Raw genomic sequence first — 16,883 nt, forward strand, 5'->3', positions numbered from 1 at the left:
TATGAACACCCAGGTTACAAAAAAACAGGTTGCATCAGGGCAAGACTGTAATCCCAGCACTGAACAGAGTACAGAAGAGTTCTGTCTCTAACAGGCTCACTGCCTCTGGCCTCCAAATGCCTGTACATGCATGTTGGCAGTTAGGTCGCCCAGCTCCTTTAAACTCCTAGATTGGAGCAGTTCTGCCTCGACCCTGGCTGGAGAAACAGACACACCCTACTCCAGCATCTCTGTCATTCCCACTGCTAGGTACAAACTCATACCTTCCTCCCTCCACCCCCTTTATGGCAGGGTCTATACAGCTCTGACTGTCTGGGAACTATGTAGACCAGGCAGACCTTGAACTCTGAGAGATCTGCCTGCCTCTGCCTAGTGTGTGCTGGGATTAAAACCCCACCAACTGCTTGGCAGCTCCCACCTCCTCCACCCCCGCCTTGATTTAGGAATATTATGTAGCCAAAGCTGGTCTTAAACTCACTAGGAGGCGTTTTTGGTTTTTTTGGGCAGCCAATAATCTTGAGCTCCTGACATTCGTGGCTCTGCCTCCCCCAGCAAGTGCTGGGGTCCTAGGCATGTCTTACCATGCTGGCCAAAACTCAGTCTCGTAGAGCCAAAGCTTACTTTTTGACAGCAGCACTGATACTGGCTTCCACATTGTGTAGATTGTGACTGCATTCTTCTTTACGGGAGTGGTGGATTTCAAAGTCACACAGCAAAAGTTGACGTGAGAATGAATGAATGCCAGGGACTGGGTGTGATCCTGTACTTTATGATCGGGAAACCTTAAAGTTTACTACATATAAAGAAATGACTAACCCCCAACAGCTGATGCAGCTGTCATTCTACAGACATGCTAATGGGTTAACCACTTTGTTTTTCAGATAGGGTTTCATATAGACAGGCTGACCCTGAATTTCTGGACCCCCTCCCTCTACAAGCAGTGTCTGGCTTATGTGATACACAGGGTTGGATCCAGGGCTTCAGGCATGCTAATCAAGTACTCTACCATCTAGAGCCTAGGTCTCATGTGCACTTCCCAGTCCAGGGTCACTCCAAACCAAAGAAGACAATTTAGAACTTTGCAACAGGTTTTTATTTTTGCTTTGTATCTATTACAGTGTTTGAAACCTAAAGAAATACATTTTCTCTTCAAATTTGGATGTGTATATAAATATCATTTGTCTGGACTCAGCACACGCAACGCCATGGTTTCTTGGCCTATTTCTGCTCTGAAATCAAGCTTTGTTTGTCTACCCAGGGGCCCTGAGAACATGAAAAAATAGAGTTTACAGTTCTTAGAAAAATAAAAGCAAATGAATTTGGAAAACAAAACCTGTGAGGATTAAATCCACCTTTCTAGGGTTCTTACCTGGAAACCCCAAGCTGTCCCTGGGCGATGTTCCATCTGCTGGGTAGCTGAGACCTCATACCCACTTCATTTATATAACAGGTCAAAAAAAGCATTTCCCAAAAAAGCCGGCTAACAAAGCCAGCACCCCTGCCCAACTTCTGAGAGTTCGTGGTGTGAGCCCCTGACAGGTTTCCAGGCGGTCTCAGTCTTCCTTCACAGTTCCCTGCACATGCTACACAGTTCTTTTCTCTAAACAGAAACCTTAACGTCAGAGCCACAGGAGTGCAGGGTGAGTGGGCATCATCAGCTTTGTGTGCTAGTGTGAGCATCAGAAGTCAGGCTGGCCTACAAGCAGGTAGGTAAGCCTAAGCCCTTGAAGACACGGTCACAAGAGCACTCCCCTCTGGTAATAGGGCGCCCCGGTTTCTGGCTGCTTTTCTCACAGCCAGCTTTGGTCCTGCACATAGTTCAGGCTTCAGACAAGATGCTCTCTCAGAAGGAAAACAAGTTTTCACTCAGATTTGTTGGCGTTGACCTTAGCTTCTTCCCTTGCTGTGCATCCTGGGGTGGGACTAGGGGATAGACTGGGAGATTGAGTCAGCTATGAAGGCCTTTGGCCAAAGAGCAGCTAGTATCTACCACATGGATCCTTACAGGGGCAAATTCTCAGTTTGTTGGCTTAACAAAAGAATACAAAAGATAAAACAAAAAAAAAATATACTGGACAAAACTGGTCTAGAATGTGCCAGGAAGCCTGTCTCTTACCACCTCTCAGGGAAGTGCGGCTTGAAGCTGCCACTGCTCAGAATCTATAGTTCAGTGCACCTAGCCTTGCACACTTCCCCAGCCTGCTAGGGAAGCTTGTCACTAACTATCCTGTCTCCGTCCTGGATCTGCAGGGACCTGGAGAAGTTTGGGTTTTTTTCCTTTGAGAAGTTAGAATCTAAGCCTGAAAAATACCCAAGAGGATGGATACCAAAATGAGTGAGCCTGGAAGAGAAGAGCTGGGGTCTGAATAAAGAGTGCAGAGGCCTCCAGGACGTGTAGAACTGTGAGCTGCTAGCTCTGCAGGCAGACAGAAACACACTTCCTCTGTGTGGGAAGTGTGTCTTTGTACCGGCTTGGTTTCAAAGAAAGAAACTCCACGCAGAAGCACCGTCTTTTCCTCTCCCTCAGCTAAAATCCCACTGCAGCTCTAGCCCACAGTTAGCTTCAGAACATAGGCTACTGGGGATGACTCCCAGGGGCAGCAGAAAGGGGAAGTGGTAGATACAAGGTCCCGGGTAAAGGGGACACCAAAAGGTCTTCCAAACCAGGCTACCAATACCTGCTCCTCGGAAGCACTTGTGTGCACAGACCCAGGTAACAACGGTACCAAGCAAGCTGGAACTCATACAGTAATACCAAAAGGCTACAACCAACATCCAGGGCCATGATCACTGGGGAGGGCTGGAAACTGAAGTCAGTCGGCCAGGAGCCGACTGTGAGGGACACCTAGAGTAGAGCAGCTAGATAGATAACCAACCTCTTCCATGTGGCACAGGATCTGCTCTGAAGCCAGAGATAATGGAAAACGGGCAGAGGAAAGCAGGACATTTGTGTCTCATGCTGAGGATCTGGCTCCAGGGCCAGGGTCCTAACTGTCACTTGAGAGGTTCAGGGGTCTACTCTTCAGATAAGGACGATGATGGCTTCATAGAGGACTTTTCTTTGAACTAGGAGCAGTTTCAGTCAGGTTAAAAACAAAAGGGCCAGCACCTTGCCTTCCCGGAAGGCACTCGCCAGCGTGGTCCAATGTTGGTTGAACTTTTCAGTATTAACTGCCTGCCCTGAAGAGGAATCTGGAGCAGGAACTCAAAACTAAAGGAGAGACGGCAGACGGAAAGGCAGAGGCCAGCAGCAAGAACCTCAACTTCAGATCTGCAAATGTGGGGCACAGAGAGATCTGCTGGAACAGGAGGAACAGTGCTGTTCTAGAGAGCGGCTAAGGGTGTGGGGGATCACCACAGCAGGGCACTGTGCTGCCACCTCCACAGGTGGTCTGCCCAGCTGACACTGTACCCAGCTCCCAGAGCTTGGTTTTAGTGTACTGTGTAACCCCTGAAAACAGGTCAGCCTCTGAGGTACTGAACTGTCTTTATTCAAGAAGGAGGGAGGGAGAGAGGGAGGGGGAGAGAGAGGGAGGGAAGAGAGGAGGAGGGGGGAGAGAGGTGGGAGGGGGAAAGAGGGAGAAAGGGAAATGCAAGCTAGGTACAAGGATCTTTAGAAGGGAGATGCCAACAGGGTTCATTGTGGGTAACAGTGAGTTAGAGAAGGCAGGATGCTTTTTGCTTGGGAGCAAGGAACAGAGAGAGCAGCAGACTCCATCAGGCCTTGCTCCCTTCAGGCTGGGAACAATCAGACCCAGCTGATTTACTTCATAAAGGTTCCAGAAGTGAGAGTTGGTCCCAAGTGGTGGCCCAGAATACAAGCAGAGAAAATAAGGACTGAGTTCAGCCCTGTGAGCAGAAACTTGTTCGTCTTTCTGGTCTTCCTCACAGTATCCCACTCACATCCAGTTTGTCCTCCTAAAACCAATTAAGACTGACCTACTTAAAATACAGACTATTAAAAAAACAACAGAACTTTTTGCCATTCTCTCCTTTGGAAGTGAAATATACATGATCCAGCTATGGCAGAAGGAAGAAGAAAGGCCAAAGGCAGGGATTCATGACTATCCCGATACACGACACTAACTCCAACCTCCTCTGCAACTTAGGGGTCATCAGAGCAAGGACTTTCTCCTCAGGAGAAGGAAGGACCACAGCCCCCCATCTCAAGCTCAGGAGAAAACACAGCCACCTCAGAGGTTCATTCAACTCTGAGGTGAATTTTCAAGTAAACAAATGAAGTTGGGTCGCACCATTTAGGAGGTGGGTAGGAAACAGGGTCAGTAGCTACACAGGAGAAGCCCTGTCTAAAGGCCTGTGCCCCTCCCTTCCACTCCACTGGTATACTTGCTCCAGGAGAGTGAGGGGGATCCTCCCAAACTAAAGAGGTCTTAGGCATAGGGTTAGAGGGAGGGAGGGATCTTTGTCTCATGGGGGCCTCCCCATTAGCCTCTATTTCCAGACGATGCTGGTGGCTGGGTTACTAAATCCAGCTTTTTGGGAAGAACAACCTTAATACAAGAAAAATGTGCAAAAGAAAAAATTAAATAATCCAAGCATACAAGATTAATATGGGTCAGAGCAAGAACACTTTGTTTGGGACTTCTCCCCTCCCCTCCCACCTCCCACCTCTGGAATATTCCATCTGCTCAAGTACCCAAGAGTTACACACGTCAGGGCAGAGGACTGGGATGGATGAAGAAAGATAATTGGGAAGGAAGTCACCACTAAAGAAAATAAAAGAAAAAAATTTTAAAGGTGCAAATTGATTACCTCAGTCCTCCTTTGTCTACCCCTGGGCTCCTGGGTTAAAGACATGTGCAGCCAAAATAGTGTAAGGAAGAGAAACCCACACGTCCCCTTCTTGTCTCAAAACCCAATGTGAGCCTCAGATGGTTCTGTCTGTCCAGAGGGCGCTTGCTCCCTCCAGGGAAGGGGATGAACAGGTCGAGAGCACAGTCTCGGGGCAGCAGGTGTGCGGGGCTGCTGGTGGGGTGGCTGCTCTCCTGCCCACCAGAAGGCTGCTCCTCTCTCTGCTGGCTGCTGGTGCTTCCCGTGCCCTCCCCTCCCCGGAGGCAGACATTATAGCTGGAAGCCCTCCATGGGGGCCTCAGGCTGCTGGAAGATGAACTGCTGTTGCGTCTCATCCACCTGAGGAGCCAGGCTGCTGTCGTCATCCTCTACACCAAAGTAGTGCTCAATGAGGTCAAAGGCCTTCTGGTAGATTTCCTGGTTCTCGTGGCTCTGGAGAAACTCAATTTTATCCAAGCCTACGGTGTAAGAAGAAAACAGGTCTGTACCTCTCCTTTCCTGAAGTACAAGTTCCCAACCAAAAGCAGTGGGAACATATCCACCCCTGGCTTGTGTAAAGTGCTTGCCCTGAAAACCTGAGTTCACTCCCCAGGATGCAAGGCCAGGAATGGTGGCCGGGGCCTGTAACCCTAGCAGGGGTTGTGGGAAGAGGATACAGTCGGGACAAACCAGCTGGGGTTTGTTTTCTGGTTGGCTTGTTAACCTAGATTACTCTGAGGAGTGATAGCTCAGACTGACCTCTGGTCTGCACACACATATACAATGTGATTGACTAGAGGGTTGAGACCAAATTCTGTTGCAAGCTAACTCTGAGCTAATCATGGTGAGCTAGTTAACATCTAATTAACATCTGAGCTAATCATCTGAGATGGGTTGGTTAAGGCAATCAGGGTTTTCCAGGAGAGACTGTTGGAATGCAGCTTCTAGCTCCTGGTAGTAGAACCAAATTTTACCCTGTTCCTCCTTGCATACATTTGAGGTAGGTGGTGTCTATGAGAACAGCACTGACCTATGGCTCCTCAGAGGGAGGAGGAGATGGTGGGACAGGGAAACTTGATAGTGATAATAACCATTACTTCTATCTACCCAGCTGGTCAGTACGAGTCAGCTACTCCCAAGGGAAAGTCTGAAACCCTGTGCTTGGACTAGCTTGGCTGCAACAGGAACTCATCACTGGTTTTAGAAGCAGAGACTCAAGGGCTGGTGAGATGACTCAGCAGGTTAAGGTGATTTCTGCCAAGTCTGACAACCTGGGTTCAATCCTAGGAACCAACATGGTGAAGGGAGAGAACTGACTTCTTCAGGTTGTCCTCTGACCTTCATCCCACATGTGCCATATCATGTACACCCACACTCATACATGCATATGCACACAAATGAATGGATAAATGTATTCCCAAGTTTCACAGAACAATTGAATGTGCTCCAACATCTTCCCCATTAACAGACATAGGTGAGGTCAGGGAGAGGACCTACCATAGGCTTCCTCGATGAGGCCACAGTAGGGATTGACCCCTGAGCCACTACGCTTGCTTTCTTGCTCTCCAAGCCGAAGAATGTTCTCTAGTCCATTGAGGGCCACTTGCACAATTTTTGAATCCATTACAGTCAGCAAGTCACACAGGGGCTTAATGCAGCCCAGTGATACCAGGTACCTGGGGACCAGAGAGGACATGCGCGCTACATGAATGCAGAACACATAAAGTGCACCAGGTGCTTTGACCTGTGCGTCTCCCTCACACACCAATTTTCCCAACAAGGCACTCTTCCTGTTGCCCACCTAAGCCACCTTCTTAACTCTGCACTGACCTATTCCCTAATGAACACGGAGTCCTATTGTCCCCTTGGCTACAACGTTATTACCCTACACACGTTAAGAAGTTCCTCAGGTTCCTATTTGTCCTGAGTACAACTTGTACAGTATGGAGGTACAGACTGTCTGTCATCTGGACCCTTCCTCTGTAGCTCTACTCAGAATATTCCATACTGAGGTTATTAAATTGTGCTCAAAGATCTTCAGATTTCTGACTCCTGGACCTTTATATATTTTTATCTAAAAAGGCCTACATATAATGCTGTATTTACTCCTCCTCCCTACTCTGGCACCCTTTTAAACATGATTTCTCTTTGTAGCCCTAGCTTGCTTGGGATTCACTACATGGTTGGCTGACTTTGTTCTCAGACTGCAGTGGTACACACGCCATCATGTTCATCTTATGTTTTCTTTCTAATGTTTAAGTCAATAGCTCTTCCTTTCTCCTGAGACATCAGTATGTACAGACTTTATTCCCTTTCGTAGGTTATAATAAGGGGAAAGACGCATCCAACTTGCGTGGTTCCTCCTAATGTTCAGATGATGAACACCAGAATAAAGGGGCATAAATACAAACTGGAGGCTGAGACATGTTGTCAGCCCCCGAGAGGCTAAAGCAAGAGGACCACAAACTCAAAGAGAGCTTAGTATACACAGAGAGCCCTAATCTCATCAAAACAAAACACAAACAAAAATCCCCAAGACATGCCGGGCGTGGGTGCGCACGCCTTTAATCCCAGCACTTGGGAGGCAGAGGCAGGCAGATTTCTGAGTTCGAGGCCAGCCTGGTCTACAGAGTGAGTTCCAGGACAGCCAGGGCTATACAGAGAAACCCTGTCTTGAAAAACCAAAAAAAAAAAAATCCCCACGACTTAGCTGGGTACAGACATAATCTACACCCAGCATTTGGGAGGCAGAGGTAGGCTAGGTCAGCCTATCTTGACTCTGTCTCAAGAAAAACAGTCACCATCAACAACACAGCAATCTATTCCAGAGTCCAAGATCACTTAGCAGCTTACTAATTAAACCTTAATAGGGTTAGACTTGGGACGACTTTTCCCATCAAAAGCCATTTAGAGTCACATGAAAACCACGAACACAGGAGAGCGAGCACACATTCTCATTTAAGACGCGAGGAAAGGATCCTACCTGATTTGCTCAGGAGTTCCTCCTGATGTGGCGTTGGTGATGGCCCAGGCTGCTTCTTTCCTTGTACGGAACTCTGCTTTCTGAAGGATTTCAATCAATACAGGGAAGATGTTTGCATCTATGACAGCCTGAAAGAGAAATGAGGAAGGAGGATGGAGGCAGTTTAAGGAGGAAAAGCAGAGGGACCAGGCATGGTGAAATATGCTTGTGTGATTCCAATACTTGGAAAGTGGAGGCTGAAAGATCATGAATTCAAGGTCATCTGAGGTTAGCCTGGACTACATGAAACACTGTCTCAGAGCAAAAGATGAAGATCAAACCTAGTATAAGAATCACAACTGGGCTGGCGAGATGGCTCAGTGGGTAAGAGCTGCTCTTCCAAAGGTCCTGAGTTCAAATCCCAGCAACCACATGGTGGCTCACAACCATCCATAATGAAATCTGACGCCCTCTTCTGGAGTGTCTGAAGACAGCTACAGTATACTTACATATAATAAATAAATAAATCTTAAAAAAAAAAAAAAAAAGCCAGGCGTGGTGGCGCACGCCTTTAATCCCAGCACTGGGGAGGCAGAGATGGGCGGATTTCTGAGTTCAAGACCAGCCTGGTCTACAAAGTGAGTTTCAGGACAGCCAGGGCTACACAGAGAAACCCTGTCTTGAAAAACCAAAAGAATCACAGCTCAGGCTTTTTTCTGTTAACTGCCTGCAGGTTCTTTGCTCTCACTAGAGAAGGTGTGGAGCACTCACTGTCACTATGACAAACTGCTTTGCTGGTGTTGGGCACTGAATCCAGGCAATTCAATAGGCAAACATCCTACTACTGAGCTACGCAGCTTGCTTGCCCTTTGCCTTGCCCCTAGTTTCTAATGGGAAAAGATGCCTTTTTTGGAAGCAAATCTACCTGTATTTGAGCCCTGTTGCCAGCAGTGATGTTTGAAATGGTCCAGCAAGCTTCCTTCCGGATTGATTCCTTAGAGCTGCTCAGTAGGTGGAGGAGGCAAGGGAGGGCTGAACAATTAAGAATGACCTAAAACACAAAAGCATAAGAAATTTATCAAAATTAGATATTTAGTGTTAACCCATTTAAAATTAGATATGCATATCAAGACACCATAAACAGTGCAAAGCAAACCTGCAGAATATTAGAAAATACTTGCAAAACATGTATTATTAAGAGTTAAAATCCAGGGCTAGAGAGATGGCTCAGCAGTTAAGGGCAGATTGCTCTTCCTAAGGTCCTGAGTTCAATTCCCAGCAACTACATGGTGGCTCACAGCCACCTATAATGGGATCCAATGCCCTCTTTTGGTGTTTCTACATGAAATAAATAAATAAATAAATAAATAAATAAATAGCCCTTTAAAAAAAAGGTTATTATCCAGAGTATGTAAATAACTTTTTAAAAAAAGAACTTAAAAGAGATACAGCGATTATGTATTAGCACACATAATAGGCTCAAGATCACTTATCAAATAAATAGAGAAACAAAAATCAAACCAGGAGACAGCACTTTACACTCACTAGAATGGCTGATATAAAAACAGAAAATGAGATGTCTTAGAAAGAGGGAGAAACTGGAACATGGAACAGAGCTGATAGAGACATAAAATAACACAGAAACTAAACTTATAAATTAGCATAAATTACCATGTTATCTAATCTATTTTGCATATACATGACCAAAGAAATGAAAGCAGAGACTTTGTAGCTGCATAACCAGGGTCCAAAACAGCATTATTCACAATAGCTAAGCAGCAGAAACATAAATGTTTGCAAGATGGATGAAGGAATTTAAAAAATAGTATACACAGACACTGGAATATCCTTCAATCTTAGTATAAGAATTCTGACACACGAACGTCACAGATGAAGCTTGAAGACATTATGCTAACTAAGGCAGCTACGAGGGACTAATATGGTTTAACTCCACTCACAAGGACAAGTCTACAGTAGTCCAGTGGGATAAAACTACATATCAACCACAAGAGGGACTGGAGTACACACTAACTCATGGAGACTATTGGCTGACAAAGTCAGACAGGAAATCAGCAGAGTTCTAACTTTTGAACAAGAGAAATTTCTGGTGCCCTCCCTGTGGGATCATTCCTACTGTATCTTCCATCTCCATGTTCACGTGTGTGCAGGGTCTTCTGAGACAGGACCTTGTTGAACTGTGCAGGCTGGTCTCCAAGCCCTGGGCTCCTTCCACCCCACCTCATCCTCCCCAGCAGATGCACACCCACTCTGCTACTGGTTTGTAGGAAATATTTTTCCCGTTTTTGGGTTTTTGAGATAGGGTTTCATATAGTCGACTATGGCCCTGAACTAGCTGAGCCTTCTGCCTCTAACTCACAAGTGCTGGGATTACAGTGTGTGCCACACGGCTGAAAAGGCTAACGTGAGTTTAGCATGAGGTGAAGGCCTAGAAGCATTGGTGACCCCACAGCTTTTAGTGTCTCAAAAGGATCATGGACCAGACTTCATTCCTCACAACACTGTTGCAGCAAACAAACCCAGTCATTCCATTTCGCTTTCTTTGCTCAAGCAGCAGCGGGATGATTTGTTTCTAATTTGCTTAAGAGAAGAAGGAACTATGAGAATACAGAGACTGCCAGTGCTACAACCACTTAATTTAAAGTCACACTTTCTCTGCTAGACCATGCAGTTACCCAGGAAGACTTTGGTCTACAGCGCTCTCTCTGTTCTCCCACAGCTGACCTAAGCTAAGGTCCCACCCCTCTTCTTCCTCACCTGGGTCTGGATGTCATCCCCAGTGACAATATTACCCACAGCTCTCAAGGCAGGAGACGCCACTTTGTAATCGTTGTGCCTACAGAGGAAGAGCAGCTATCAGTGGAGAGACAGCGCATCAGTCGGTCCTGCCGACTGCCGAAAACCAACACAGGTTCTTCTGCCCATATTCCTTGCAGCTCCAGACCTTTGTAGGTCAGCTATCTGCTGTTTGTAGATTTTTTGTTTTTTTGCTTTGTTTTGTGAGACAGTCTTTATACTGCAGCCCACCCTGTCCTTGAATTTGTCATTCTCCTGTCTCCCAAAGGCTGGGATTACAGCCACACCACCATGCCTTTGGCTAGAGGTCTTTGAACTTGGTAAAGCTAAGGAAACTTTCACCCTCTTGAACTCAAACCACTCACATCAGAAGCTCTACCAATCTCCGGCAGACTCCAGAGTCTATGACTGCCTGGATCTTCTCATTGGGGCCATCAGACAGGTAGGAGAGGGCCCAGCAAGCATCTGCCAGCAAGTCTGAGTCACTGCTGAAGAGCAGTCGGGACAATACAGGCAAACAAGGAGAGACCTGTTGGAAGCAGAGGAGGACTGATCATAGGGCTACATCAGCTCTCTCACCAAGCCTATCATGGCTTACCCCTTCCCAACACGGAATTCTACACCCTGGGAATGCCATCAAACCTGCAGGACCACCTTTTCACTCTCCTACCCTGGCACACAAAATCGCCCTCTACACTGATGATTGCCTTGTCTTTCACATGATTTGAGACTCTAATGGGTCTTCCCAAAACTTACAAAGAGATCCTATGACGGAATCTGGCATCACTTGTAGCTAGTAGGTAGTTCTCACCTTTGCAAACTCTGGAGGAGGGTTCTTGCCTCGGCAGAGGTTTGACAGGGCCCAGACTGCATTCCGTGTCATTGTCAGTCGTGTGGACTTAGTAAGGAGTCTGTAAACAAGGAAGCCATAATCTTAGCACTGACCTCCAGCACAGGGCTGTGACCACAGACCCTAGAGTATAACCCAGGCCCTAGGACTATCTTGTTCGTGAAAATGGGAGGTTGTTCAGTCCTGGATAGTCTGAAACTTGCTAACGTAGACTGGGCTGGCCTCCCAAGGGCTAGGATTAAAAGGTCCGGGCCACCGGGTGTGGTGGCGCACGCCTCGGAAAAACAAAACAAAACAAAAGGCCCGTGCCACTATGCTGGGCCTCATTACTTGTTTTTGTCTTGTGACAGGCTTTTCTCTGTCTAACTATGGCCCTCCTGGAACTCATTCTGTAGATCAAGGTGGCATCGAACTCAGAAATCTGCCTGCCTCTGCCTCCCGAATGCTGGGACGAAAGGTTTGTGCCACCATCCAAGGTTTTATTATCCCCCACATACACTGCCACGTGGCCACGCTGCAGAGCCCCGGGATTACTCACGTTAACAAGGGGTTAAGGATGGAGCAATTCAAGACATAATCCCTGCAAAGCGAGCTATCTCCAGCGATGTTTCCAAGCGCCCACACTGCCTGAAAAGGGAGCAGACAACTGTCACCCAGAGCCTGGCAGCTTCCGTGACTACTTACAAAGCGGTCCGACAGGGTGAGGACAGCACACTGGAGTGAGCCACCTAGACTGTGTCTAGGAGGACTCTTGCTGAGCACTTGCTCTTTTAGAGCTTCTCCCCGGAAGCCCTGTTCAGTGGGAAAGGCAGGCGGCCACACGAACTGAAGCCAGAGACACCAAACTACAGACTTCATCATCCCTTCATAGGAAGGGAGAAAGAAAAAGTCTTGACTCTCTACCTTGGCCCAGACCCACACGAGGTAAAGAGAGACTCCATCACTGCTTTCCATTTCTGTGTGAGTACCACAGGCTAACCCATTTTCATACGAGGAGCAGCAAGCCTTGTTCAATTCTCCATAGTTCTCCAAATATGCATCAATATTTATTTTTTACTATACTGTAAGTACGGCCAAAACATTGACCAAATTTTGAGTGTTACCTGTTCTTGTACATCTTCAAAGTCTGAGTTAAGTAACTCTATAAAAATGGGGACAGCTCCTGCTTCAATGACAATTTTGGTCTGCTGAGACGTTCCAGAGGCAATGTTTGTTAGAGCCCAGGCAGCTTCAAACTGAAAGGGAGATCACAACACAACTGAGAGGTCTGCAGACTGAGCAGCCCTACCTACCCACCTGCCTCACAACAGCCAATCTCTAGTAGCAACAGAAGCCCAAACCAAACTCGTCTTTCCCCACCATCCTTTAGCAGAGAGGGGACTTGCATGCCGCTGGTATCAACCCTGTGGCAGTCCTCATGTCCCAGCCTACTGCATGCTGAAAGTATTAATATATGCTGGCTAAAAGTATTAGTGTGGCTTAAAGCTTCCCCGCTCCCCCTTTGTATATATATACTGTGGAAACTCAGCTAGGTTCACATAATTATTGCTATCCAAAACCCTTTTCTTTATTTTTTGTGTCTGTATGTTCATCTATGTGCCATACCATGCTTGTGGAGGTCAGAGGACAACCTGCAGACTGCAGGAGTCAGTTCAATCATTCTATCATGCATGAGTCCTGGGTCACACTGTCAGGCCCAATGGGAACCTTAATCTGATGAGTGCCCCCCCCCCCCCGCCCCAACTCGTGTGTGTGTCTCATTTAAAAAGACACTCACTGTGGAGAACAGGCTGGCCTCAAACCTGAAGGTTTGTTCACTTTGCTAGTAGCACAGGCTGTACTACCACACCCAGCCCTGAAGCTATTTTTAAGGAAGGTAATTTCCCGATATTACTTTCCCATTTCCTAAAGGGATGCCACAAAGACAGTCCACTGTCATGTGAGGAACTCTCATCTGGCCATTCCACCTTAGAGCCATTACCTGCAATGTACAATTCTCATTTCTCTTCAGAAACTCCACAAACCGATCAACTACTCCTGGAGTGTTAATAACTTCATCTATTGGAGGACTCGGCTCTAGAGGAAGACAGGAAAGGCAGAAAAAGTCAGGAGAAGCTTGGACTGACCCATTCACAACCCGAGATGCTCTGACCAATTTTGTAGACTTTCCAAAGTAGTCCTTTGCTCATCTACAGCTTAGAATACCGTTGGCATGTTACAAATACAAAGGCAACCTAGTCTAGGTATGCTCACCTCTGGCTTCCTGTATGTAAGCACGTCAGAAAAGGAGAGAGACAGAGACACAGAGAGAGAGACAGAGAGAGAGAGAGACAGAGAGAGAGAACCCGAGAGAGAGAGAGAGAGAGAGAGAGAGAGAACCCGAGCTCGCACCAAGGAATGAGCAACCTTAGCCTATACATTTGCCTTCTAACAAAGACCTGCTAGGCAGTGGTGGAGCACACCTATAATCCCAGTGCTTGGGAGGCAGAGGCAGGCGGATCTCTGTGAATTCAAAGCCAGCCTAGTCTACAGAGAGAGTTCCAGGACAGCTAGAGTTACACAGAGAAACCCTGTCTTGAAAAACAAAAAAAAAGAAAAAAAAGAAAAAAGGTAGCTGAAGGAAGTGCTGAACATTTTTTTGGGAAAAGGATTATTAGAAGAGGGAATACCAAGTATAAAAGTGGGAATACACCCACTTGACATATTCAAAGAAAACCTGGCCAGCAAGGTAGGATGAGCAATGGGCAGTAAAGAGACAGAAGGCTGGGGGGAGGGTATAGGGGACTTTCAGGATAGCATTTGAAATGTAAATGAAGAAAATACCTAATAAAAAATTGGAGGGTGGTGGTGGCGCTCGCCTTTAATTCCAGCACTCGGGAGGCAAAGGCAAGCGGACTTCTGAGTTCGAGGCCAGCCTGGTCTAAAATGTGAGTTCCAGGACATTCAGGGCTACACAGAGAAATCCTGTCTCAAAAAACAAAACAGAACAGAACAAACAAACAAAAAAAGAGACAGAAGGCTAAATTCCATGGCCCCTTTCTGTGAAGGACCAGGTTCTGTACCTTTGGACAGGAGTTTCCGGAATTTCTGCGTGGTTGCTAACTGCAAGTCAGAGTCGTCCGAGAAGAGCATCTCTACCATCTCTCTCGTGATCACGCTCTCCTAGAACAGAAAACAGGTTCACGGCCTTGCGGTCAATAATACAGCCAGAAGGGAACACACAACCTTGTACGGCTTCTGCTTCCTAAGATCCTCAAGTGATAGGAGGGCTTATCCAATCCACGTCTGCTTCAAGGTACAATATTTAAAAGGGATTCCCTAAATGTTTCCTCAGGGTTTGCATCAATGGATCCCTGGTGGATTGTCCACAGAAGGCACAGAAGAGCTTCCCATCTGACTTCTGTGCCCATAGTAGCTGTGACCAGGCCTTGAAAGGCTTACCCCAGTTGTAGAGCTCACGTAGGAATCCATCAGCAGACTATCAAACATGGCAGCTTCTTCATTAATCAGCTCTACATTTCTCCGTTTAAAAAGCTGAAAAGTGAAGAGGGGAGACAGGGTAACATCACTCACAAACTGAGGGCAGATTATGACATAATGACAAGAAACTATGAGCATGAGGAAAATGAGGCCAACATTTAATTTAAGCAGACATGAAACATGTTCAAAAGCTTTGTTTTCTATGATACAACTATTCACATTCTTTTTAAAAAATTATTTGAAAAAAACTTTCACTTTGTGTAATGGTGAGGAGAATGAAAAAAACATTAGGGCTGGTGAGATGGCTCATCGGTTAAGCGCACTGACTGCTTTTCCTAAGGTCCTAAGTTCAAATCCCAGCAACCACATGGTGGCTCACAACCATCTGTAATGAGATCTGACACCCTCTTCTGGAGAGTCTGAAGACAGCTACAGTGTACTTACATATAATAAAAAATAAAATAAAATTAAATTAAAAAAAATAAAAAAGAAAGAAAGGGGGGCTGGAGAGATGACTCAGAGGTTAAAAACACTGGCTGCTCCTTCCAGAGGTCCTGAGTTCAATTCCCAGCAACATGGTAGTGGCTCACAACCATTTTTGGTGAGATCTGGTGTCCTGCAGGCATACATGCAGGAGACTCCTGCATATGTGATCAATCAATCTTCAAGAAGGAAGGAAGGAAGAAAGAACAGAACAGAACCGAACAGAACAGAAGGAAGATAGGTAGGTGGGTAGTGGTCACCCACCTTTGAATTCCAGCACTCAGGAAACACAGTCAGGCAGATCACTGAGGCCAGCCTGGTCTACAGAAGGAGTTCCCAGAAGACAAAGAAAAGTGACAAAAACAAGTTCCATGACTGAATCTAGAGCTGCGTAATTACATCTAGTCACACATGGTGGTGCAACTATAAGATTGATTAATCAGTCTCTGGCCTGGGCAAATCTTTTTTTTTTTTTTTTTTTTTTTTTTGAGACAGTTCCATCTGTGTAACCCTGGCTGCCCTGGAACTTGCTCTGTAAACCAGGCTGGCCTCAAACTCAAAGATCCACCTGCTTCTGCCTCGTGAGTCCTGGGATTAGGAGCACGGATCCACTGCTGGGCTTGTCCTAAGTACACTTAATACAGAAGACTCTTAAAAGAACAGAAGGCCAGAGACATGGCTCTCTGTTGCTGGTAAAGGGGACTTGGGTTTGGTTCCCAGTTCCGGGGGATCCAGTGCTCTCTTCTGAACTCTGCAGACACCAGGAACACATATATACACAAAGCATACACATGAAATCAAAGCGCTTCTTTGTTTTGCTTTGTTTGTTTTGCAGACAGGGTCTTTCTATACAGCTCTGGTTGTATTGAAACTCTCTAGTCCTTCATAACAGAAGGCAGCCCAGAATGACTGCTAAGTCTCTATGGCCAGGCCAAACCCTGACTACACTGTGTGCAGTATGAAGACAGAAGGCACAAGGAAGCTGGCAGAGGAGGTGTCATTTTCTTCAGTGGTATAGCCACTGGTAAAGTGTCTAGCTGTCATTAAGACCTCCACTTATGCTCCTATAAACAACTCTCATTAAACTCAGGAGGGCACAGAAATGAGAGCCATGGGAGTGGGAGGAGTTACTGGGAGGAGGGGTTTCAGCAGGAGAGGAATAAGACAAGGAAACGGAGAACTGTGACTAACATACCTTACCCACACAGATGGAATTATCAGAATATTCTTATTTATTTACTTAGTTGGTTTTATGAGACAGGATTTTTCTGTGAAGCCTTGGCTATACTCACTCTGTAGACTACCCTGGCCTTGAACTCACAGAAAACCACCTGCCTCTTCTTCCTAAGTGCTGGGCTTAAAGGCATGCACCACCACTGCCTGATCAAAATAATTTTTCTCAAGTTTTTAAATTAAAAAAAAAATTTTTTTATACATATATGCGTGTGTGCCTGAGTGAGTTCAGGTAGCATGAGGGAGCCCACAGAGGGCAGAAGAGCACGT

At 46.4% G+C, this 16,883-nt stretch overlaps 1 protein-coding gene across 2 annotated transcripts in view; it reads right to left on the bottom strand.

Annotated features, from left to right (window-relative positions):
* Positions 1–1,069: 1,069 nt before the first annotated feature.
* Positions 1,070–16,883, bottom strand: part of Kpna6 (karyopherin (importin) alpha 6) — a 28,789-nt gene continuing 12,975 nt past the window's right edge. Inside the window, exons 3-14 of one of the 2 annotated variants that reach the window (NM_008468.4) lie at positions 14,859–14,951; positions 14,480–14,579; positions 13,399–13,493; positions 12,521–12,652; positions 11,956–12,044; positions 11,379–11,478; positions 10,933–11,096; positions 10,529–10,607; positions 8,679–8,804; positions 7,775–7,902; positions 6,289–6,467; positions 1,070–5,270 (exon numbers count right to left, since the gene is read on the bottom strand). In NM_008468.4, coding sequence (NP_032494.3) covers positions 5,083–5,270; positions 6,289–6,467; positions 7,775–7,902; positions 8,679–8,804; positions 10,529–10,607; positions 10,933–11,096; positions 11,379–11,478; positions 11,956–12,044; positions 12,521–12,652; positions 13,399–13,493; positions 14,480–14,579; positions 14,859–14,951 — 1,473 coding nt within the window. In that variant the 3' untranslated portion in view covers positions 1,070–5,082. The remainder of the gene's footprint in view (positions 5,271–6,288; positions 6,468–7,774; positions 7,903–8,678; positions 8,805–10,528; positions 10,608–10,932; positions 11,097–11,378; positions 11,479–11,955; positions 12,045–12,520; positions 12,653–13,398; positions 13,494–14,479; positions 14,580–14,858; positions 14,952–16,883) is intronic. The other variant, XM_006502814.3, reaches the window with a different exon arrangement.

Source organism: Mus musculus, chromosome 4 (assembly GCF_000001635.26).
Source record: "Mus musculus strain C57BL/6J chromosome 4, GRCm38.p6 C57BL/6J".
NCBI classification, from domain to species: Eukaryota; Metazoa; Chordata; class Mammalia; order Rodentia; family Muridae; genus Mus; species Mus musculus.